Source organism: Mus caroli, chromosome 4 (genome assembly GCF_900094665.2).
Source record: "Mus caroli chromosome 4, CAROLI_EIJ_v1.1, whole genome shotgun sequence".
Classification (NCBI taxonomy): domain Eukaryota; kingdom Metazoa; phylum Chordata; class Mammalia; order Rodentia; family Muridae; genus Mus; species Mus caroli.
The window spans coordinates 131,882,928-131,907,530 of NC_034573.1; the positions used below are offsets into that span (position 1 = coordinate 131,882,928).

General features: G+C 50.1%; 1 protein-coding gene across 4 annotated transcripts in view; it reads right to left on the reverse strand.

Annotated features, from left to right (window-relative positions):
- Kazn (kazrin, periplakin interacting protein) overlaps positions 1 to 24,603 on the reverse strand; it is a 978,630-nt gene that overhangs the window by 97,215 nt on the left and 856,812 nt on the right. For all 4 annotated transcript variants that reach the window (XM_021159743.2, XM_029476248.1, XM_021159746.2 and 1 more), the window contains one exon: positions 10,035 to 10,226. In XM_021159743.2, coding sequence (XP_021015402.2) covers positions 10,035 to 10,226 — 192 coding nt within the window. The remainder of the gene's footprint in view (positions 1 to 10,034; positions 10,227 to 24,603) is intronic.

The window sequence follows — 24,603 nt, forward strand, 5'->3', positions numbered from 1 at the left end:
GGAGGAGGAGGAGGAGGAGGAGGAAGAGAAGAAGAAGAAGAAGAAGAAGAAGAAGAAGAAGAAGAAGAAGAAGAAGAAGAAGAAGAAGAAGAAGAAGCAGCAGCAGCAGGTACAGGCATTCTGTGGTCTACATGTGGAGGTCAGAGGACAACTTTCAGGAGTCAGTTCTCTCCTTCCACCAAGGTTTCCTGGGATCAAACTCAGGTTGTCAGACTTCTGTGGCAAGCCCCTTTACCCCCTAAGCCATATCGCTGGCCCAAGAGATGGCTTTAAAAGCATTTGTATAATGGAGCAGAAGACACGGAAGGCCCTACAGGGGAACTGGGCATGCAGGAACTCTCACTTCTCTTTGTGGCTTCTGCAAACCTCCTTACTGCTAATATCCCTTTATTTTGGCAGAGCCAGATCCCAGAGTCCTGTCCACGCTTGGGAAGGACTCTATCATGGCCTCACCCCAGCAACTCCATTTTTATTTGTTCGAAAGGGCTTGTGGAATCCTGTGTGGCGGTGCATATCTGTGATTTCCACACTCAGGAGGTGGAAGCTGGAGAATCTCAAGTGTAAGGCCAGCCTAGGCTACACAGTGAGACCTGTCTGTGGGACACCATTAGGGTACGTGCCCTTCTTAGGAACCTTGTGATGCAGACTGATGGCTCTGTCCATTGAAGCTTTAACAGAGCCAAGGAAGCACCCCTCCTACCTGATCGTAAATTCCCATCAACATCTGGAGGGGCTGCTTAAAGGAGCTAACGGTGTGTCAGCTCCCTTTTCTGACTATTGGGTGAAACTTTCTGGAAGCTTTCATTGAATTCTGAGATTTGCCGGCTCAGAGGCCTTCCCAGCTGAGTAGCTCTGAGTGGGCCTTCGGTTTACCAAGAAGGAATTTTAACAGTTCAACCTCTCTTGAGAGAAGCAGGCCTTTGAGAGGCGAGGCAGAATGTGGATATGAGGAAAGGAGTAGGCAGTATTAAGTAGCTCTTCAAACATGGTGGTGCTACAGTGTCATGGATGTGTATGGGGGNGGGGGTGGGGGTGGGGCAGGTGGGCAGATCAGTCCCAGCTACTCTTCAATCTACAATCCATGGTTTGTAGGCCTGGGGACATGGGCAAAGGTAGCCTGCACAGACGTAATCACAAACATGTCCAAGTGCTAGAGAACAGAGACGAGGATGTAAAGGTGTGACCAGGGGAGGATGCCTCAGTCCCACTTGGGAGGGAGAAGAAAGCACAAGTGGGGAAGGAGGGAGGGGTCTGGGAGGGAAAGTGGATAAGGGACGACACCTTATCTGATATTGGGTGAGGGAAAAAGACTGAAGCCCTGAGGGCCAGCCAAAAGAATGGAAACAGGCAACCTCTGGAGATACGAGGTTGGGGGGACCCTCCAGAATGCACCAGATTCTTGCGGGGGCGGGGGGAGGCGGTGGACTCAAAGGGACAGACCTTAAGTGAAATGCCCTACAGTAGGGAGAGGGAACTTATACAGCCCACCTCCAGCGGGAAGACAGGGCATCAAATGAGAGGGGGGGGAGGGCAAACCACAGACACAACTCTGACCCATAATTGTTCCTGCCTGAAAGAATTACAGGGATGGAAATGGAGAGGAGCCTGAGGAAAAGAAGGTCCAACGACAGGCCCAAAGTGGGATCCAGCTCAAGGGGAGGTCCCAAGGCCTGACACTATCACTGAGGCTATGGAGTGCTCACAGAAAGGAACCTATCATGACTGCCCTCCGAAAGACCCAACAAGGAACTGAAAGAGTCAGATGCAGGTATTTGTACACAACCAATGGACAGAAGCAGCTGACCCCTATTGTTGAATTAGGGAAAGACTGAAAGAAGCTGACGAGAAGGGTGATCATGTAGGAGGACCAGCAGTCTCAATTAATCTGGATTCTTGAGATCTCTCAAACACTGGACTACCAACCAGGCAGCATAAGCCAGCTGATATGAGGTCCCCAAAACACATACAGCAGAGGACTGCCGGGTCTGTGTTCACTCAGAGATGATGCACTTAACCCTCAAGAGACTGGAGGCCCCAGGGAGTTTAAAGGTCAGGTGGGGTGGGGGTAGGGACATCCACGTGGAGACAGGGGTGGGGAGGAGGTGTGGGATGTGGAACAGTCAGAGGGTGGCCAGGGGGTGAGGGGTGGGGCGGGAATAAAATATGGAGTGTAAATTTAACTAATTAATTAATTTTTTAAAAGGATGTAAAGGTAAAGAAAGGAGGAAGGGAAGTGGGGACAGCCCCCCAAATCCTACCCTTCTTACCAAGCTCTCAGGTTTCCATAATCCCTGACCTCCTCTGAGTGGCGCTCTGGAGAGTCAGTCTTCACCTGCCTGCATCTCCGGAAGCAAAGATTCACTATCAGCCGCTGTCCCTGCCTGTCCAGGCTGCTTTCCCGTCTCTGTCTGAGCATTTCCCTAAAGTAGTGCCCACTGTCCGTCCATGCCGGCGCCACCCATGGACTGGAGTTCAAACCCAGCTCCACCCAGAAACTGTCATGTAACCTAAACACACACACGTTACTTGAAGCGTGTCCCCACTTCTGAAAACTGGGAATAGAACAACAACAACAACAACATCTGTTTTATGTGACTATCAGGAGTGTGTAGCTCATAAAAAGATGGGTGCTAGCCGTTACCATCCAAATCAGCTTCTTGGGGGCCTGTGAGAATAGTTCTCATAGGAACACAAGATGCTATTTGCCTTTTCCCCCCTTTTAACTCTATGTTTAGTATGTATAGAGCTGGTGTAAAAGCTATAGTTGGGAAGGATTGATGTCTTACTAGAAATCACATCAGTGCTGTCAAACTGTATCAGCAGAACTGTGTCCTTCGGGCTGTTTGTCCAAGCTTGAAAAAACAAAACTAAATACCAGGGCTGGGGAGATAGATCAGCAGTTAAAAACACTTCCTATGCAAGCACGGGGACCTGAGTTAAAATCCCACAGCATGCACATAAAAAAGACAGACGTAATTGCTCACAGGGTAGAGACAGGGAGCCAGTCAGAGAAAACAGCAAGTTTCAGGCTCAGTAAGAGACTCTGCCTCAAGAAACAAAGTGGAGAGCCACTGAGAAAGACAACAAACACCAGTCTCTGGCCTTTGCATGTGGGCTTCTGGGAGAGTACAACACCCTCCCCCCCTCAACACACACACACACATACACACACAGGGAGGGGGGAGAGAGAGAGAGAACTTAAGAGTGCCTTTGATAACAATGTGATCATAACTCAGCTGTAGGGTCTGGCACAGCATACACCAGGCCCTGGTTCAATAAATTCACCAGTAAAATAAAATAAAATAAAATAAAATAAAATAAAATAAAATAAAATAAAGGGTGTGCTTACTGAAGCAGTAAAATCGATCAATAACTTTGAACCCCCTCATATATGTCTTATAATCAAATGGTTCTTTGCTGCATACAGAGGTGGGATAGGAAACTGAGGGGAAAAGGTTGAGGGGAAATATTTAGGTGTTTCAGTTGTCAGCTAAACTTAAAAATTCCTATCTGTATCTATTTACTTGCATGTTGGGAGGTGCTTGTGGAGGTCTGCAGACAACTTGCAGGAACTGGTGCTTGAAAGAATGACAGACTTGCAAACCATGGCATCTAGCAAATGGCCTCACAGAGTTTGCAAATGAACTAAGAATCCTTGTTACCCCAGGAAAACCAGGGGCAACTTGCATTGTTATGACGGTACCTAGGCTTCAGAGCAAACTATCCAGGCTTGAAGACACTTCAGTGGCTAGAACATTTGCTGTGCAATCCTGGTGACCTGAACCCTAGAATCCATGTCAAGGTGGAATAAGAGAACAAACAGACACCACAAAAGTTGTCCTCTGTGTGCCACACATGCATCACGGCATATGTACATACAAAGACACACACACAAACACACACACAATAATAATAAACACACAATTAATAATAATAATTAGTAACTAATAATTTTTGAGACAGAGTCTCTCTACATAGCCCTGGCTGTCCTGAAACTCACTATTGTAAACCAGGATGACCTTGAACTCAGAGATGCACCTGCCTCTTGGAGCAATAAGAATCAGAATTCTGGCAAAGCTGATCTGCCACTCTTTGACTTTTTGAGAGACAATGCTGGCGACAATAACACACGGAACTCTTTGATAACAGAGAATAATATAGTCAGCATCTGGACTGCCCACCTGATTGATGTGCTGGTGGGTATCTGCAGTCCTAACTTTTGGGAGGTAGAGACAGGAGGGCCAGAAGCTGCAGGTTGGCCTTGGTTACATAGGGAGTTCGAAGCCAGCTTGGACTGCATGAAACCCTGTCTCAGAAACATCAGCAGCACCTTTGGAAGATCTGAACAACTCAGAACTGCTATCTTCCAAGTGATAGGTGTCCGTGGAAAAGCGTCACAGGTGGCAAAATATCCATTTGAAATACAAACTGACAGATACAACTGTGGGTGAGGTTTTGGACTCCACACTTCAATGAACTCTTCGGGAAACAATCTATCACCCAGGGAGCTTTCCTGAAGACAAGGAGTAGCCATGGTTACGTAATTAAGGTAATTAATACGTTCCTCTGCTTTCCCACTCCTCAAGCATGAAGTCAGCTTTCCACCAAAACACTGCAGGAGCCCAGGGCCTCTCAATATGCTATGAGGCAGGGAGCAGATTTTTTTTTTCTTTTCAGAAACAGCAGTGAAGCTAAGTATGCCAGTTCCCAGCTATAATCCCAGCACCAGGAAGGCAAAGACAGGCAGGTGGATTGCTGTGAGTTTGAGAAAGCCAGCAGGAGCCACACAGTATCTCAGTAAACAACACACACACACACACACACACACACACACACAAAACTGGATATGGTAGTGCACACCTTTAATCCCAGCACTAAAGATGCAGAGGTAGGGGGGATCTGTTTGCTACCCGATCTACATTGTAAATTTCAAGGGTCTAGGAGAGACCTTGTCTCAAAGAACAAACAACAGAAACCATCAGACACAATGTTGTACTCAACTTAAACCCTTTGGGGTAGGAATAGTTACTTCTCGTTTAAAATAAAATTAAAAAAAAATCAATGCTGGTGATGTTAACATGTATCAGGTCACTGTTGTTTTCTTTCTTTCTTTCTTTCTTTCTTTTTTTTTTTTTGTTTTTGTTTTTGTTTTTGGAGACAGGGTTTCTCTGTATAGCCCTGGCTGTCCTGGAACTCACTCTGAAGACCAGGCTGGCCTCGAACTCAGAAATCCACCTGCCTCTGCCTCCCAAGTGCTAGGATCAAAGCTGTGCGCCACCACGCCTGGCCACTGTTGTTTTCAAATGAATTAGTGAGAATCCAGACATCTCACCAGTGGAAGGAACGACAAACAATGATATTTCAAGCCACAGAAACAGCTTTTGTGGTTTTTTTTCAGTTCCCTAAGAGCTTGAGAAAAGTTTGAGAAGCGGTATCTTAAGAAACAAACAGGAGTTGGAGAGCTGGCTCAGCAGTTATGCGCTCAGACCGCTCTTGCAGGAGATCCAGGCTCAGTTCCTAGCATCCACACCAAGCGGCTCACAACTGCTTCTAACTCCAGCTCCTGGTATCCAACCCCCTCTCCGGGCCTCCACAGGTGATCACACTCATGTGCACATGCACATATACGCATAGAATAAATTTAATAAATAAATAAATAACTTAAATACGGGGCTGGGAGTGTGGCTCTGGTAGTAGACTGAATGCCTAGCGTGCACCGAGTCCTGGGTTTGATTCCCAGTACCAATCATACAAGCAAGGTGGAGCAGTCTAGAATCCCAGCACTCGGGAAGCAGAGGCAGGGGGTCAGAGTTCAAGGCCAGCCCCTAGACCATAGCAATTTTGAGGCCTGCTGGGAAATACATGAGACCTTTTCTCTACAAACAATGAGATGGCTCAGAGGTAAAGTCACCTGCTGCTAATCCTGACGATCCACACGGTGGAAGGAAAGAACTGATTCTTACAAGCTGTCCTCTGACTTCCACACAAATGCCCTGGTGTACGGACATAAACATCACACACACACACACACACACACACACACACACACACATACACACACACACACAGACACACACTCCCCAAATCATAAATGCAACAGAAAATGACAAGAGCAGAAAACAAATGGCTTCTTCAAGCCGTCTTTGTCATGTTCTAGTGGGCAAAAGAGGGAGAGAGGAGAGAAGGTAGAAACGCCTCAGATGTTCAATGACAGGAAAATGGCTGAATAAATAACAGAGCCTCCATTTGGTGGAACATTATGCAGTCATTAAAAATTATGTCCTTGGGTCGTATTTATTGTTGTTGGAAATTGCTCGGCATGTTTAACACACTGTTAAAAGATTTTTAAAGAAAAAAAAAATGAAAGAAAGCAATTTTCATGACTGCCACTACGGTTGATGCCGCAATTTACAGGGAAGTCGGAAAATGGAACCCTGGGAAATTGACAGATACCAGATGGTCCTGCAAGTTCCCACAGAGCCCAGCGGGAGCCATGGGGGGGTGTCTAGGGGTGAGTTTAGACAACGGGCTACCCAGGCCCACAATGCTTCTTCATCATTCACTTTCTACTTTTAAACTCACAAGGAGACCAAACACCTGAAGCAACATTTTCCATACTCACTCCATGGCGGCAGCAGAGGCGCCCTCCAAGCTCCCCCTAGCCCCCCACACTTGAGTCTCTTCCCAATCTGACATCAGCACTGGGCACCACTATTCCAATGACTGCTTGGGCCAGTGTCTACTCGGGTTTCCAATCCTCACCCAAACTGAAAACTTCAGGTCTCACCTAACCTGCAAGATGGTGGAGCGGGACCCTGCTGGGGAGGAAGTCTTTGGGGCACTGCTTCCCTCTGGGCCCACTGGCTGTTAACACATGTCCCTGCCATCTGCTGCTTGCTCTGCAGGCACATGTCTGCTCACGTCTGCTCCTTCTCCTCATTTCGGTGCATAAATCCCTCTGCATGCCCAAATGCCACCTGCCACATCTGTCTGTCTGTAATTTGTGTGCTCTGTGCAATGGCCGGTGAGGAAGTTGAGTTCTTTATGACGCTGCAGGACCCCGGGTGGACTGCTCTGGATGGCTGGAGGTATCCAGCCACTAGCCTTTCAGGGACACTGATGTCTTTGAGTGCATGGGCTCTGGGGTCCCTCTGACCTAGAGGTCATATGGGGGGGGCAACTCTTAGAAGATTTGAGAAGACGGACCTTGCCCCTGCCATCTGTCAATCACTAGGTTTCTGTATAAATCACAGTAAGCAATGGCCCATTCATCTTTTATGTTACTCAACCCTCTCAGCCTATGTGAGGCAGCCACTCCTACTGGCCCTGAAGGTAGGAACGTGGGTACTACCCTAACCTCAAAGGAGTACAGGCTCAGGCAGGATGGGAACTTCAGACAAGGTCAAAGTTAGTAAGAGTTAGAGCCAGGTGTGGTGGCTCACAGCTGCAACCCCAGCCCTTGGGAGGCTGAGGCAGATGGATTGCAGTGACTTAAAGGTCAGCCTGGGCTACACAGTAAGCGTAGTTAGCCTGGGCAATAAAGGGAAATGTGGTATTCAAACAATAAGGAGCAGATATAGCTGAGGTACAAGTTTTAGTTCAAATCTGACTCCAGAGCTGGCCATCCCATGACTGAGCTAAAGTACCGTCAATTTTTTATCCCAGGCTGACTCCACAGTGGATACTGGCAGAGGGAAGGACAAGGTGTGTTAGTGGAACAGAAAAGGCCTCTGCCTTGCTGGGCTCTGGGACCTTGGTCAAGTTGGTGGAACTCTTTAGGAAGGATTAGGAGGTGTGTCACTGGGAGTGGGCTTTGAGGTTTCAAAAGTCTAAGCCATCTCTGTCTGCACCCCACAGTGAAAACAGGAGGGATATTATGAGGTCTTTGAGCCGAGTAAAAGGAGGTGACCTAGGTCAGATGGACCTCTGGATGAGAAGTAGCTTCCCAAGCATCCAACTACCTTGTGCCAGCTGGGCCACAATATCCACCACCACCAGTAGTCAGGGTCACAATAACCCTGTGGTCAGAGTGAAAATGGCCCCCAGAGGCTCATGGAGAGCGGCACTCTTAGGAGGTGTGGCCTTGTTGGAGTAGGAAGTATAACACTGGAGTTTCAGAAACCCAAGCCAGGCTCAATGGTCCCTCTCTCTTCCGGCTGCCTGCTGATCAGGATGTAAAACTCTCAGCTACTTCTCCAACAGCATGTGTGCCTGCAGTCAACCATACTCCCTACCATGATGATAATGGACTAAAACCTCTGAACAGTCAGCCAGACACACTTTTTTTTTCTTTATAAGAGTTGCCATGGTCATGGTGTCTCTTCACAGCCATAGAAATCCTAACTAAGACACTGACAAAATAAGATTCCTGCCAAGGAAGTGGCCTTCAGAGCCACACACGCTATCCTCCCAGAGACTCCTTGTGCATCCTGGGTATGTCAATGAAGTATCATATGGTCATCTGCTTAGTGAGCCAAGCATACCAAAGCTAGGGTCAGGGATGCTGCTGTGACCCAGGCGGCTCATCAGCCAGCAAAATCCCCTTCCCTTCACGCTGTGAGAGCTGCATCTGGGACAGCAAGGAAGTTCATCTTCCAGACTCCTCACACTGTAGTGATGTGTGACAAGGCTCCTGGCAAGGACAACCTTCCATCCTCCACTGTGGCCCCTTGCATAGTGTCTCGTGGACCAGGAGGCTCAAACGCTCCCCCCTCCCACACTTGAGAAATCTCTCCTGCTCTATGTGTCGTGGTGGTCTAAGTATCTTGCCAGCTCTGGCTTCAGGGACAAAGCTTTTCTACCTGTCTAGCTTTTGTTCCTGTCCCAGGAATGTAGGATAGACTCTACGTTCAACCTCCAGCCCTCAGGTACAGCACACAAACCATAAACTGACTTAAAACATGGGCTTTTTGTTTGTTTGTTTGTTTACGATTCTTTACGTTTTATAACTGGACTGCACAGATCTCAAGTGTGAACTCTGCAAATGGCGTCTATCACAATGTCACTTTGAAAGAGTAGGCAGCGTGCATGCACCCCCCAAAGCTGTTCTCTGGAGACACTGTGGGGCCAACTCCTCAAAGCGCCACGGCAGCTGCATCGTAGATGGCTTTCTACCTTTCTCAGAGAACCTCCTGGAAGCTTCCCTGAAGCCCAGAGCACGGGCAAGAAGCCTTGCAGGAGAAAGGGGGCTAAGGGCTCTTTCAGGGAAGCCGGGCTGCCCTGGAGACCCATTGGTCTGTGATGTTTAGGCAGCTGGTGACCAAGGAGCTATGGAAACTTCCTGCAAACTAGCACAGGTCCAATGTCTCCCCAGGTCCAGGGCTGCACTTTACAGGGAAGCTGCACTTGTCTAAGAGGTGAGAATAAACCCAGGCCCTTCTCAGACCCCATAAGGGGAAACAGGAGTGGTATGTTGTGATGTATGGGGACAGGTGACATCTCTGTGATGAGTGATATATCGGGAATGGGGTTCGTTTCTTCAGCAGAGCCCAGCACAAACTCAGTCCCAAGCAGGAAAGTCCCGAAAGCTCCCAGGAACGTAGGATAGACTCAATAGTCGGTCACTGTCCTGGTCCATCAAAGATGGCTCCCAAGGCCCCACCCACGCACCCCTCTCTGAGACTCTATGGACAGTTAATAGTTGCTGATGGAAGAGGAGACATTTGCTTTAGTGGTGAAGCTGCTGGCAAGGTGCCCAAAAAAAAACCCTCATGCAAACTCCTATATGCAGCCCTAATGAGACTTGGGGGTTGGGGTGGGGAGGGACGAGGAAGGGAGACTAACTGCGAAGAGGAAGGGCTCAGCAGGAGTGGGAGGGACAAGAGAGGGCGTTAGGGATGAATATGATTAAAATACACCTATGAAAACGTCATAACAAACCATTATTATGTAAAATATATACTAATGAAACCCTGCAAATATGACTGACACCCTGGGACAGAATGCTATAGGAGCCAACTCCAGGAAGCTCAGAATGGCTGGGAAGGCCCGGGCAGGCCTGCCAACAAGTCTGTGCTCTGTCGCCCGTCACTCACCTTGCAAGGCTTCTTTGGCTCTGGCCAGTTCCTGCTCCTTCTGTACCAGCTGCACCCGGAGCTCAGTGGCTGAGAGGACCTCAGAGCACTTGCCGCCCTGAGACTCCTCCAGGTCCTTCGCCAGCATTTCCTTCATCTGCCGGAGAAGGTGCACTTCCTCCTGAAGCTGGACCACTTCCTCCCGCAGGAGCACTAGGGAACAAAAGCAGCCGGTCAGAGGTGGGGGGCCTGGGAGAGCTCAGGTTTCTCCTATAAGCTGAGCACACAGGACCTTTTCCTAACTGGGCCCAGGCTCCGTCCAGTCCACACACATACAACCCACACTCCCGAGCATCCAATGGATGCTCCTCCCAGTGGCCACAGACTCATTCTGACCATGAATCACCCCATGCCCAGGGAAGCTTTGTGTGTGATTTCTCATAGACTGTTCCAAACCTGAGCCTGGTACCTACAGAATCCTCCCTTCATACACCAGGCCACTGAGGCTCAAAGAGGTTAAAGAACGCGGAAAAGCCAGGCTATGCTATGCCACGCTGACTCTGGCGGTTAGTCAGAATTTGAGCACAGTGTCACACTGTGGAATTGGTGCGGAAAGGTACAGTTACATCCTGCAGAGTGCGTGCCTCCTGGGGGGTTCTGCACCCCACAGAGAACACAGCATTAACAGGTACAGTCCCAAGAATGGGGGTACCATGGGTGCAGGATATGAAGGCAGGTACATTCAATCTTGTGTGTGCATTCCGAGAGACGTCTGTGTTTTGAGAAGGTACCTGGGTAATAATAAGCCTTTAAAGATGAGAGCTCATGGGTGTAGCATTTGCCACTGTAGACCTGTGGACCCTGTGTATCCTGTTAAGCATAAACTCCAAACTGTCATGGGTGGCACAGAAGGGGGTACATACAGATGGCAGATTCTATGGACCTTCCTAATGACCACTCGTACAAAGTTCTATCAAGAATGATGTTACTAGGTATGGTGGCACACTTGTTTATAACACCAGCCTAAGAAGCGAAGACAGGAGGACTGCTGCAGGTTCCACTAGCCTGGGCTAATAATGAGTTCTAGGCCAGCCTGGGCTACAGAGTAAGACTCTCTTACTCTCTCCCACTCTCGAGAGTCCTCATCTGAGTGGCTGGAAAAGAACCAAGTAAAAGGACACAGTGACAGCTCCGGAGGCAGCCGCAGAGCCTCTGCTGAAGGCAGCTCCAGCACTGTCCCCTCCTGTCCCAGCCACCCTCCACTGCAGCCACCAGGTCCTTTCTGACTTCCCACCTCCTTCATGTGACACATGGCGCACATCCGTGCTCCACCTCGCCTCTTCAGATGCATCTTCTCCCAGAGATCCCTGTGCTAGATCCCAGTGCTCTGTGTGTGTGTGTGTGTGTGTGTGTGTGTGCGTGCATGTGCCTGTGTGTGCGCCTGTCCTTTCTCACACTTCTGGATTCCAGGGCAGGCTGCTGACTATCCAGGTCTCTCCAAAAAGCTGCAGAGTAAGTTTGCTGGGTTCTGGCCCAGTCCTCACTCCAGGCACACATCTCCAGGCAGGAATTCAGATCCCACAAGGCCTTAGCCACAGCCACCTGTGTCCCTTGGTCTGGCTTACCATCTTTAATGACACTCAAGACTTATGTCAGAATCAAGCGTGAGTGACTGCTAGCACAAAGCCATTGACATATATGTGTCTGTGTGTATATATACACACATATATACATATATGTAGGTATATGCATATATATAAACATATGTGTGTATATGTGTGTGTTTGTGTATGAATGAATGGCTTCTATGTGTCTTCAAGCCAGTCTGAGTAAGCCATTAAGGTCCCTTATTGTCTGTCCATGCAGGCAACATGGTCTCAAGAGACCCTGTCAGTCCCTTGTCAATTCTATAAATCCTATGTTCTTTCTTGAAGTCTTGTTTATTACAAACCACAGGGATTTCCCAACCAGTCAGGGCTGCCAGATTAAGAAAGTACAACACTTTAAGGCAGTGGTGGCTCACACCTTTAATCCCAGCACTCAGGAGGCAAAGACTGGCAGATCTCTGTGAGTTCGAGGCCAGCCAAGGCTACACAGAGAAACCCTGTTTTGAAAAACAAAAACAAAACCCAAAACAAAAACAACACCAAAGTAAAACAGGAGCTAACACCCCAGATGCACTGTGTCCAGACCTCAGGGAAGCGGTGGGTCAGTCCTAGAGTAAGTATATTCCATGTAGCAGGTAGAACACACGTAAGCTTGGCGTTCATTTGTACTGTCCTGTGTTCTAATTTGACTAGGCTGTCTGTTTCCTCCCTGTGGGCTTCTCCCCTCCCAAGGCCACAGGCGCAGGAAGCAGAGTGACCCCGGGAGCTAACACTGCTAGAATACCCCGAGGGAATGGGTGAAGATGGAGAAAGAACAGCAGTTGCTAAACTTGAGCTCGGCCAAGAGCAGAGATAGAGGTGGCCTTGGTAGCACACTCATTGCAACAGGTGTAGCTGGCACAAGGGCCTCACCCTCCAGCCCAGCAGCCCCAGCTCTGAAGCAGCCAATGGGAACCTGGCACACCTAACAAGGGCCCAGTCTCAGAAAACCAGGCTGGAAAAACAACCGAGGGAAAATAAGAGGCTCCTGCGAGCTTACTAAGTACCCACACTGGCTGGGCAGGCTGTTCAACTTGCAGACTCTGCCCTGCACCTTCCTTGATCAGAGCCAACCTGTCACGTGGCGGTTCTGGGATCACTGCACAGGGAAGGGACTGTGTCTACAGGCCTCAGTTATCTTATCTGTGAATGGAGTGAAGGAAATTTAAATGGAGGCTGGGGTGTAGCTCAGGGATAGAAACTGCCCAGCATGCTCAAGGCCCTGAGTTCCAATCCCAGCCTTACTCCAAGTCACTTTAATGTGCCTGGCACCCTGCTCACAGAGCACCACCAATACACACAGCTCACCTTGCCTTCTACGCAGAGGGCACTGAACACTCGGATCAGAAACCATGGACAATGAAGGATCTGGAGGGTGTGCCTGGCTTTCTGCCTGAGAGGGTTTGGTACCTTGCGGTGTGTCCTTGGACAAGACGCTATCCATCTCTGGGCCTTTTTAGAGGTGCTTAGAGGGGAGTAGTGCTCCTTGTAGATCTAGATGAATGTTACTGCTAATATATGGGAACAGAGACCCTGGATGCCGGTGTGTAGCTGCACAGCTCAACGGTTGCCAGCCACAACTGGCGGCTTACTGGGTTCAAATTAATTAAGAAGTGAGCCAAGTTTCTCAGCTGTGCAGGCCACACTTGTCTTCAGGTGCAGGAGACTAAGGCACAGGACAGTGTTCAGTACAGACTATGGTCGCTGCATTCCAGCCAGCATAAACAGGCATTGGGGGAGACCGGAGGAAGGTGCAGCTGCTGAGCCACACGCTCGTGCCCTGCTCAAAAGGAATCTTCCAGAACTGCTCTGCCCTCGTCCAAGCACAGAAAAGCAACAATGCCATGAACCGTACCCCTCTGCACGGGGAAAGCATAATTCTCATGCCGCTAGGCAGGGAGCAGTCGGGAGTACAGAGAGACCAACAGAAGCCACACTCGGGCAACTGTTGCCGGGAGACTCTTGCCTCCGGGAGCTGATCGCTACCCATGGAGCTAACTTGCCAACCCAAGAGGCCCCAGGTGCCTCTTCCCTGAGGAAGAGGGGGTGCAGCGAACTCTCTCCAAAGGGCAGGTCCACAATCGGTGACCATGGGAGCTGAGACTTGCTACTCCATAGCCCGCCCCCTTTAGTCTGCAAGAATTCTGCCTTTTTTTTTTTTTGGTTTTTCGAGACAGGGTTTCTCTATATAGCCCTGGCTGTCCTGGAACTCACTTTGTAGACCAGGCTGGCCTTGAACTCAGAAATCCTCCTGCTTCTGCCTCCCGAGTGCTGGGATTAAAGGCGTGTGCCACCACGCCCGGCTGAATTCTGCTTTTTAAGAAAATATTATCTCCCAGTTCCTGATGCAACTAAGGTTGCTTCCGTGACCAGTTCTTGTCAGTAGAGTATAGAAAAAAAAATGTTTTTAAGAAGGAATGCCACTTAAAGACAAGAAAAACTGAATCTTTTCTCCATATTTTATCTTCAGAGAGTAGATTTAATGGCAGGAGCTCCAACAGCCACCTAGCAATATGGAGGCAATCACTGTCTCCACTAGACCAGTCCTCTCAATAAGCCATAAAATAGCAACCATCACGTCAGCTTCACAGATCGGGGGTTGAATGACAGGGCCAAGCTCACAGATAGTCAAGAGCAGGGCCAGGCTTTGGGCCTGGGTGGTACGATGTCAGCACCCTGTTCCAGCTTCTAGCACAGTAATGGTTGCTGCTTTCCTTATATAAACATCCCAGGCATGCTAAGAGAGCTACAGAGTCCTGGGCAGTAACTCTGGGGACCTCCACAGTGGTCAGACCACCCACTGTCCATTGCTAACCAAAATAGAAGGCTCTGGAGAGGAACACAGCCTATGGGTGACTTTAGCAGCAGAGCCCAGGTCAGTATCAGTCCTGGGCTGATGTGACAATGGAGTCATGTGCTCTCTTCATCCTTACAACCCTCCAACTCCTTCGGGAGCTTGCTTGTTCTTGCTCCCCATGGTGGGTCCCAGTCCCTGCCCCAAGCTCACGGTCCCTGCAGCTCCTGAGAAGAATGTGCGGTTCCTCAGAGACAGAGATAGGATCTTGTCACATGTGCCATGGTGCCAGCTCCAGGCAGGGCCCTGGCAGGCGTGTGTCCACAGTGCTGGATGTTTCAGACAGAGGCAGGCCAGGCGGCTCAAGGCAGTTAGCGGAGCTCAGTCTTGGCTCCTCTACTTCCTGATGTGGACCCCTGGCATCTGATCTGAATGGGGAAAATGGAGCCAAGAGTGGTTTCCCGGCCTTCAGCAAACATTAAACAAAGCAACTGTCTCTCAGGCTCTGCCCTGCCTTTTGACACTGTGACACAATGTGCAGGCTACCTACAAAGTCCAGGCCCTGGGAAGTACAATGGAGCCAATAGCCATAGTAAAAGTAATAATAACAATAACAACAACGATAATAATTTATATATTTATATTTCATAGTTTTAATTAAGTTCACCACATCGCGTAGGGCTGCATTCATAGCAATCATAGGACACATGCTGCCACAGACTGGATAGAAATATTCTGGAAAGTTCTAAATGGGGTCAAGGGCAGTTTATCACCAGCAGTTTGTTTTGTTTTGAGACAGGGTCTTTTTTTTTTTTTTTTTTACATAGCTCTGGCTATCCTGGAACTAGACTGGCCTTGAACTCACAGCGATCTATCCACCAGACTCTGGCGATGCTGGAATTAAGTTTGCCACCATGCCTAGCTCAATATTATGATAGAGAATGTGTCCTCTGTCTTCTCAGAGAAGGCTCTGGTCTCGACACCTAAGGAACCTGAGCCACAGCCTCTCTGACTACAGGGCCAGCTAAGGGAGCAGTCAAGGCCCTTATGAAGACCCTGTCAAGGGAGAGAGCAGAACCTGTGAGTTCGGAGCAGAGGGACCTGTGTGAGGAATTTGGGCCCAGGGACTGCTGCCAGCTGCCTACCATGGAAGGACACCTGGGTCACCAGCCAGGCATATACCTGCTCCTGAGCTCAGACTCTGCCCTTCTCCAGCAAAGTAAATTTAGGGAGGGAGCCATTCAGCCCGAGGTAACCTGTGCTGTCCAGCTGGCTTCTTCATAAGGATACCTCGGTGTCTCTGTAAACTAGCTTCTGCTTTTGGACCCAGGAGGGTCACTTGAGGCATATATACAGGTGGACATGAGAGAGGCCCAAGGCACAGAGAGGAATTACAGAGGAACGATCACTACTGTCCCGTCTAGCCTTGTAGAGACTACGGCTGCCACCCTTTCTGCTCTCCTGGTGGCCCCTGCTAATGTCAGGATCCTTCCCTAAGGCCACCAGGCAACCCTGTGCAGAGACTCAGAGACTCTGGTAAGGTACATTGCCTCTCTGTGGGGTGGCCTGAGCCTGACAGGTGGCCTGGCCCAAGCTGGCCTTGTTATTGCAGGATCTGGGACAAGTCCTATGCTGCTGACACAGTTGATGCTCCATAGATATTTGAAGCAAGGTGGATTGAGATAGTGGAGGAGGGGTGCCCAAAAACAGAGTGGGGAGAGGGATGCTGGCAGCCCAGGGCAGAGGGTGAGGTCTTCCTAGTGGTCCAGGTCCTGCCCTGTGCTACACTGTACAGAGGTGAAGAGAAGCGTCTTGGCTGACAGGCACATTTAAGGCTGTTGATCACTTCTGCCTGGGTGGTACCAGCAACACCACCCTGGCCCTCTAGAGTGCCCCTTGTGGCATTGGTATTCCATCGTCACATGAACCCTGAGAGATAAGCCATCAAAGCATCTTAAGGGATACTGAAGATGAGGGACACAGTGGGGGTGGGTAAACCAGGGTTGCTCTCTCCTGAGGGTGTCATACTATAGGCATAGCCTCTTTTTTTTTTTTTTTTTTTTTTTTGGTTTTTCGAGACAGGGTTTCTTTGTATAGCCCTGGTTGTCCTGGAACTCACTCTATAGACCAGGCTGGCCTTGAACTCAGAAATTTGCCAACCTCTGCCTTCCAAGTACTGGGGTTAAAGGCGTGTGCCACCGTGCCCGGCAGGCATAGGCTCTTAAGCTCAATCGTGGTGTGTGCAGCCAGTCAGTAGGGCTGCAGACAGGCCAAGGTAGCTCCAGGGCTAATTAATGCAACCTCCCTGGGCCTGGACCTTTCTTTCTCAGGCTAGGCTTGTCCTGCTTCTGTCTTGGTCCTGCTTGGGGTGGGGAAGGGGAACTGGAAACAACCCTCTCTTCTCAGACCACCATTGTCCCCACTAGTCAGGTTCTCTGCCTGTCTCAACAGCACCCCACCCCGTGGCCACTGTCCCTCAAAGCTGGCAGAGAAGGGGCTGGAGCTTTCAAGGACTTCCATGTCATGTGATTTTGCCACTCTGAAGCCCCACTCCCAAACAGGAAGGACTACCACCTTTAATTGATGTTGTCACTCATGCGCTCCCCTCCCCCCGCAACCTCCCAAGGCCAGCAGAGCCCCTGGATAAGGTAATTCTTACCCCAGTGTAGGTACGGCTGGGCATGGTGGGGACCAAGTGAGGCTACCTCTTTTTCTCGAACTTCACACAATCATTTATTTCTTTGGGGTGTGTTTAACCGACCTGCCCTGCATATTAAACTGCTCCTGTGAGGACCCTGGGCTAATTGGCCAGTCATCTTGCTGCCTCAGAGGCCATGGCCCCCCACCCCATCCCCTGGGGCGGGGCGCATGGAGCTGAGCTGTACATTCAATATCTCAGAGCTCCAACTTTCTCCTGGGACAGGGGTGTGCAGTGACTATGGACTATGCTCTCTGGTGCTGCAGTCAAAAGCCCTGCCCTGGGAAGGAGACTGTAGGAAGCCTGAGTGTAGGGACAGACTCAAATTTAATATGAGGACTGTCACCTGGGACCATGGGTCTCCCTGGTCTTCCAGAGACCTGAGCATCCTGAAGCTGCACACATCCCTCACTGGGAGGTTCCAGCATCAAATACATGGTCTGGCTTGGCGGGGTCGGGGGTTGGGGGATGGAGGATGTTTGGGTGGGGTAGCTGGTGACTGCACAGTCTGGCCAGGGAGGAGAGCAGGTGAATGAATCTTGAACAGGTAACCACTACTAACCAGTACTAACAAGTACTAACGCCACAGCCTCCAAGCTGGGGCTTGGGCTTTTGATGGCTCTGAGGAGCCAGTTATTATCATGTGTTTGGTTGGGCAGGATGGGAGAGGGCAGGATGGCCACCTCCTCCAGTCCTCTGTGGAAACATTGTTTTGGCTCTTATTAGCAGCATCAAGCTAACTATGGCTCATCCAAATGTGACGGGCTGACAGGTCTATCCTAGGCTCTTGGTACAAGGAGTCACACACAGAGCTTATGACACAATGCCACTGCCTCTTCTGAGAGGCAGGCTCGCCAACTATTCCTTCCCAGTTTCTTCGCATCCCTGGATTAGGCTCTGCTGAGAGCTAAACCTGGGCATCTCTGAATTGGGACTCCCTTCACGTTTTATTATTTTGTGTATGTGTGTTCACGAATGAATGTGTACTTATATAAGCTACTTTCGGCATACATATATAATTATACGTATATACTTGTACAGGCTACTTACAGCACACAGTCAGAGGATAACCCTAGGTGGCTGTCCTTGATTTTCGCCTTTTTTTCAGATGGGATCTCTTTGTGTTCAACATAGCATGTGGTGGGCTTGCTGGCCTGTGAGCTTCCAGAATTCTCCTGTTTCTTGGCCTGTGAGCTTCTGGGATTCTCCTGTTTCTAGCTCCTATCTTTCTTAGGAGCGTTGGGATTAAAGGCACATGTCTTTGCTTGGGTTCTGGGGAATCTGAGCTCTGGTTCTCATGCGTATGTGGCAAGCGTTTACCTTCACAGCCATGTTTACAGATCCCCTTTTCATTTTTGACACAGCATCCTCACGGGGCTTTGAAACACCTCTTAGGACCCTCCTCTGTCCCCCATCTCTGTCCTTCACAAATGGAAACAGGTCCTTGACTACCAATGCCGACTCACCCTGACCACTGTGATTGGTTCAAGGAAAGGCATGTACCTAAGCCGGCCCACTCAGAGTTCATCCTCAGACTCCAGGTGCTCTGGGGCCCAGCCCTCCTTACCACCATGAACAACCAACAACGCGTAGCCATGGTAACTCACACCATGCCTTAATTCTCACCTTCGGGGTGAACACTCACTTTACTGTTGTTGCTAGCCTGAGCCAAATGTTCTACTGCTTGCAAGAGGAAGAGAATCCTAGCAAATTGATTCTGCCGGTTTTGGAGGAGCCCTCACCCCCTACAAACACGAAGGCTACCTGCTGCGTGCCAAGCCCTCCAAGCTAAGATAGTCCTCCAGACACAAGTGATATCGATTTTACTTGCTTAAGAGCTGTGAGCTTCCCTCCGCAACTACTTCTGTTCCCACTGCTCTTTATCCTCAGGGACCAGCCTCCTGCTGCCCCCATGGGCCTTGCTCCTCTTCTGCTACCCGCAGGTATCTTGGAGCATCAACCGCTCAACTCTTGAGGTCACAGCCTGGGTTTGATATTCACCCGGAGGATGACACTAAGCTTGGATCAAGAGTTCCCCACTCAACCGCGTGCAGATGAGTTGGGCAGCAAGCAGCATTTGTTCCAATCCATAGACGCAGAGGCTGAGGGCGTGACTCAGGGGCAGAGTTTGGACCAATCAGCACAAACAAGCTGTTGAAGGCGTGGCAAGGCACATCCCCAGAGCTGCAAAAACAAGCTAGCCCCAATTTGCAGGTGCAGAGCTTGGGCAGGTTGGCTGGCTAGTTCAAGGTCAGAAAGCCGGTTCTGATGGCTCAGGTGCACCCCAGTTCAAATCTTCATCAGATTCTAAAGCTCAAAACCAAGCCCCTTCCCTAGATGGCACCCTGTGCAATACCACGCAAAGAGGCTGACCAGAGGTGATAGAACTCTTAAGTGGGCTTCTCTCCCCTCCTAAGTCAAACTCAAGAAAGGAGTTGTCCATGGGATTGGAGTAGTGACACAGAAGTCACCAGATGGCCCTCTCTGTTCCCCTTTCTTCTGGCGCCAGAGAGCTACGGGACCGGGACCAGGACCAAGAGGAGCGGGCCTGGGGCAAGAGTGGGGGTGAAGGCATGCCCCAAACCCTGGGTATCTTCTCCTGAGATGTAGAAGAGTGAGATCATTGTCCCACTGCCCTGGGCCTGCATGTCCCTGCATACAGAGCCCTGTGCCTCCCCCCTCCACCTTTGCCTTACCAGAGGAGGTTATGTAGCTGGTAGCGAGGTTAAACATCTTTTTCCATTATAAGGTCATTTCAGGAGCATCTGGGATTCCTCCTCATGCAAATGAGGCATCCCCAGCCAATGGTGTACACTCATCCCAGCAGCCCCTACTGACCCCCCCAAAGATTTAAATAGCTTCTCCCCCCCCCCAATAAATAGAGCCAGCTCTCTGAAGCTGTTCCCAGGTGTGTGTTCTTTACCCACTCATCCATCTGGCTAGGCTAAGCTTCCAGCAGGCTGACTACCCTGAGGGAGAGATGGATACCAGGCAGCACTTCCTTACTTTACATAGCCTTCCCCACTCCTTTCTTTCCTCTGTCCACTTCCCACCAAAGAAAACCCGATGGAACTATGGGAAGGAATCAGCAGAGGAGGCACTGTCACCCCACCAAGCAGTGGCCCAGACCTTCAACACACACAGCTCACGGCAAACTGGACCCACCACCAGAGCCAGGTCAGCCAGCTCTGGCTTGCTGCTGCAGAGACCAAATTGGCACCCCGAGCCTCAGTTTCCTCTCCAGCTGCCTCTGGCGTCCATGGAGCCGATGCAAACCCCTGCCACTGTCAGAGCGGGCTTGTTCTGACTAGCTTTGAGGTGCAAAAGCCAGGCTTCCATTCCTATTGTACAAACAGATAAACTGAGACCCTGAGGAAGGGTTTCGATGGATCCATTCATTACCTTGACTGGAATGGATCAAACGGGAAGTCAGGCTAGAAAACGAGCTTGGGATTGTGGAGTCTATGCCAATCTCAAATGTCAACTCAAGGTCAAATACATCAGCGTATGTTAAGCCTGCCCAGGCAACAGACGTGAATGACCACACAGGGGGACGCAGTCATCACACACAGAGAAGTGGGCACCGGCTGCATGTGGGCTCCCCGGGGGCCGCCATCACACAGGGGTGTCAGAGTTGAAATGCCTGCTTCGGTAGACCCCACCTAAGGTAAACACTAAAATCAAGTCCTGACTGGTCTGAACAAGTCAGGAAAATCAGAGGGGCCACAGAGACAAATAGCTGGTGATTCCTGATACCCTGTGACATGTGACTCTTTCCCCTTGATCCCCTAACCATAGTGGCCAGGATATAAGTCCCGACTCTGAAGTCAGCTCCCTGGTTCAAATCTTGACTCTTCCAGGGGGGATGGTTCAGGGGTTAAGAATATGTGCTTCTCTCCTGGATGACCCCAGGCAGCTCCGAGCCACCCGCAACTCCAGCTCCAGGGATCTGTTGCCCTACTCTGGCCTCTGCGGGGGGACTGTGTAAGCACACAGACACCTTTCCCCCCTTGTATGGAGAATAGGTGTCACAGTGAGCCTCCGGGGCTGACGTGATAATGCTCTCTCCAAACAGCCTAGTTACAGTATCAGCCCTCAGGGAACACAGGTAGCCAGCCAGATGTCTGGACCAACTAGGGTCTGCAGAACCTGTAGGCAGAGTGCGAAAGACAGCGACTTTGCCTCAGGTAGTATGACCAAGTAGACACTCGTCCCCAACCCCGAAGAAGACTATCAGGAATACAGGGCTCAAAAGCTCTGGCAGGCACCTCAAGCCCATGTAACTCCCTCCTCGTTATCCTCCTGCCTGACTGAACAGCTGCTTCAGGAGGGTATAAAATACGCTCTGCATATTTTAAATAGTTTGCTTATGAAAACCGGCAGGACTAGCTTTACAAACTGTGCAACAGTAAAGTCACTTATGAGAAACTGGTCCCATCGAGGACTGGGATGAGGAAGGAGGGCAGCCTCCCCCAGAGTCAAGTGGCTGGGATTCCCAGAAGGCGCCATCTGGGATATCTCAGGGAGGGCACTGGATCACATCCTGGTGTCCCCCGCATGAAATAAGATCTTCCCTCTGGAATCCCAGTCCAGCCAGAGGAGAGGGGGCACTTCCGGCCTGGGTCTGTTTCCCACACTCCAGGGTGCCTGGGTCTCTAGCCAATCAAGTTAATTGAAAAATTACATTGGGTTGAGAAGCAGCAGGCCCCGCTGAGGCGGACAGGCTCTCTGGAATCCTACTGGTACCCAGCAGGTCTGGATTTTAACAGTCTACAGTCCAGGAAGGGTAGAAGACCTGGGACGCTCTGGGCCTCCTAGGAGTTTTGTGGCTCCAGGGCTCTCTGCCAGGCAGATGGCCAGAGAAACTTCCGGTCCCAGACGGGAGCTGTAACTAAGTTGAGCAGAGAACCTGCTTGGGTTCAGTCTTCTGCACACTGCATAAACTGGGTATGGAAAAGTGTAACTACAATTCCAGCAGGAGAGGTGGAGGCAGGAGAATTACCCTTCAGTGAGGAAATTAAGGCATGAAGAATAAAAGCCTAGCCCAAGAGTGCAGGCCAATTAGCGTGGGTCTTTGGTCTTGTTCACCTGGCTGCCAGATTATTCCCCATCCCCCGACTCCCACGCATCACTACATCTTGGGGTGCTATTCTGGTTCTGGGGTGGGCCACCCCAACACCCAGTCCTAGTAAATATAACTGCAAACGAAGCCTGAGATGTAGACCAGCCTCAAGACGAGTGAAAGACTGCCTGTACTGCACAGGGCAAGATGGTGTCTTTATGCCCAGGAGGCTCTGCAAAGGATCCAGACTACACTACTCAGTCCCAATTTAACTTGGTCTTCAAAGAGCCCTCACATCTATTATGTTTATTATCTCAACCTAGTGGTGTGTTTTATTGTTCTCATTAGAAGAAGGAATGGTGACTCAGCCTAGTCATACAGGGTGGGTGGTGTAGCCTAGCCTGAAGCTGGTCCTCCACCCCCTCCTGTTCATTGCAGCATGCAGCCTCCTGGGCACACCCAAGCCTCTCCAGGCTGCACTCTCCATCCTTATCTTCCTAGGACCCCTGTCATGACTGTGAGCATCAATTCCAAAGTGGCCTGACCCATCTCTAGAGACCTCTGCTATCAACTTCTGGGAACTTCAAAATGGGGGACCAATGGGGACCCTATCACTGTCCCCTCCTTCCTGGAAGTCGCGTCCTTCGGACTAGACGTGAAGGAAGCGAATGTTTCGGGTGCTTTATCTGGCTGGGCTGGAGGCGTAGCTCGCTTGATAGAGTGAGCGCTTGTTTAGAGGCACGAGGGTCTGATTTCAATCTCCAGCATGGTGAAGTATGCCTATCATCCTAGCACTGAGGAGGTGGAGGCCAGGGGGTCAGGAGTTTACGGTCATCCTGAGCTATATAGAGAATTCAAAGCCAGTTAAGGCTGCATGAGTCCCACCATAGGCAGGATCCAGAGGAATGTGGGGTGCTTGGGACAGAGGGAAAAGCAATGGGGAGAGAGGCAGTCTTCAGAAACCTGACCCCACCTTGGAGCTTCCTGTGTGACTTCTAGCTTTGAGCGTCTCTGCAGAGGTAGTGTGGCTCAGTGGTGAGAAGCAGGCTCCAACTCTAAAGATGGGTTTGGGTTGAGCCTCTTCTACCCATCAAGAGTCCAAGCAAGGGCTGGAGAGATTGCTCAGTGGGTAAGAGCACTGACTGCTCTTCCAGAGGTCCTGAGTTCTTTTTTTTTTTTTTTTTTTGTTTTTTTGTTTTTTTGTTTTTTGAGACAGGGTTTCTCTGTGTAGCCCTGGCTGTCCTGGCACTCACTTTGTAGACAAGGCTGGCCTNGAACTCAGAAATCCGCNTGCCTCTGCCTCCCGAGTGCTGGGATTAAAGGCGTGCACCACCACGCCCAGCTAGAGGTCCTGAGTTCTATTCCCAGCAACTACATGATGGCTCACAACCATCTGTAATGGAGTCAGATACAACAAGAAAAGTGATATGGACCAAATTATGTCCCCCATACCCAAATTCATGTATTAAGGCCTTCTGGGTATCTGAAGACAACAACAGTGTACTCACATACATAAAATAAATATATAAATAAATATTTTTTTAAAAGGAGTCCCAGCAAGTCACCCTGCTTCTCTAAGGCTGTGTCCCCACCTGCCTTACAAGGTTGACAAGAGATGGAATTAATTTCTACATCCTGGTCTACTGTGTGAGACTACTACACATAGCTGGGATATCCACCCTTCTCCTTCCTTGAGAGCTATATCATCTTCTGGTTCTCCTCTTGCCTGGCAGCACTGTTCCTGAGAGCTTCTGGAACCTTCTGTCCCAAGCCTTCGGATAGAATATTCTTTGTTGACAGATCTTTCAGAGTAGGGCTCCCAGTAGCCAGGGGCTGGCTGTGCCTGGCAGTACTGATATAGGGTTCCACAGAGGAACCCTCTCCTGGCATTCTCCAATTTATGACCAAGGATGTGTCTCACTCCTGCCTGGAGCGGCTGCTGACATCCCAATAATATGTTCTATCCTCCCTACCCCAGACCTTGGCTGTCTGGCTTCCCCAACAGTTCAAAGGTCAGGCTTCTTCTAAGCTGAAAGCTGCCTTCTTGGGAGAGCAGAGGGGGAAAATATTTGAAAAATGTAGATGGAAGCACCGGGTGGCTTTCCACCCCCACTCCCACCCAGCTCACAGGCAGCTCGACAGAATGCAGAGCACAAGGCTTGGTACTGTGGACCTGAACTAGCAAGGCAAGGGCTGTGTATGATTTACCCAGCGTGAACCTGCTGGCCACCCCAGACCAGGAGCTCTTGATGCTGAACATCTCTATGCCAGGGCCTTCTAGAGTGTGGCTGGTGGAAGGCAGAGACTACAGGCTCCAGCAGCTAGGGCAGCTTCAACTCATTCTAGAAGCCCAAGAAATGCACACACAGTCAGTGACAGTCACCTTGGCA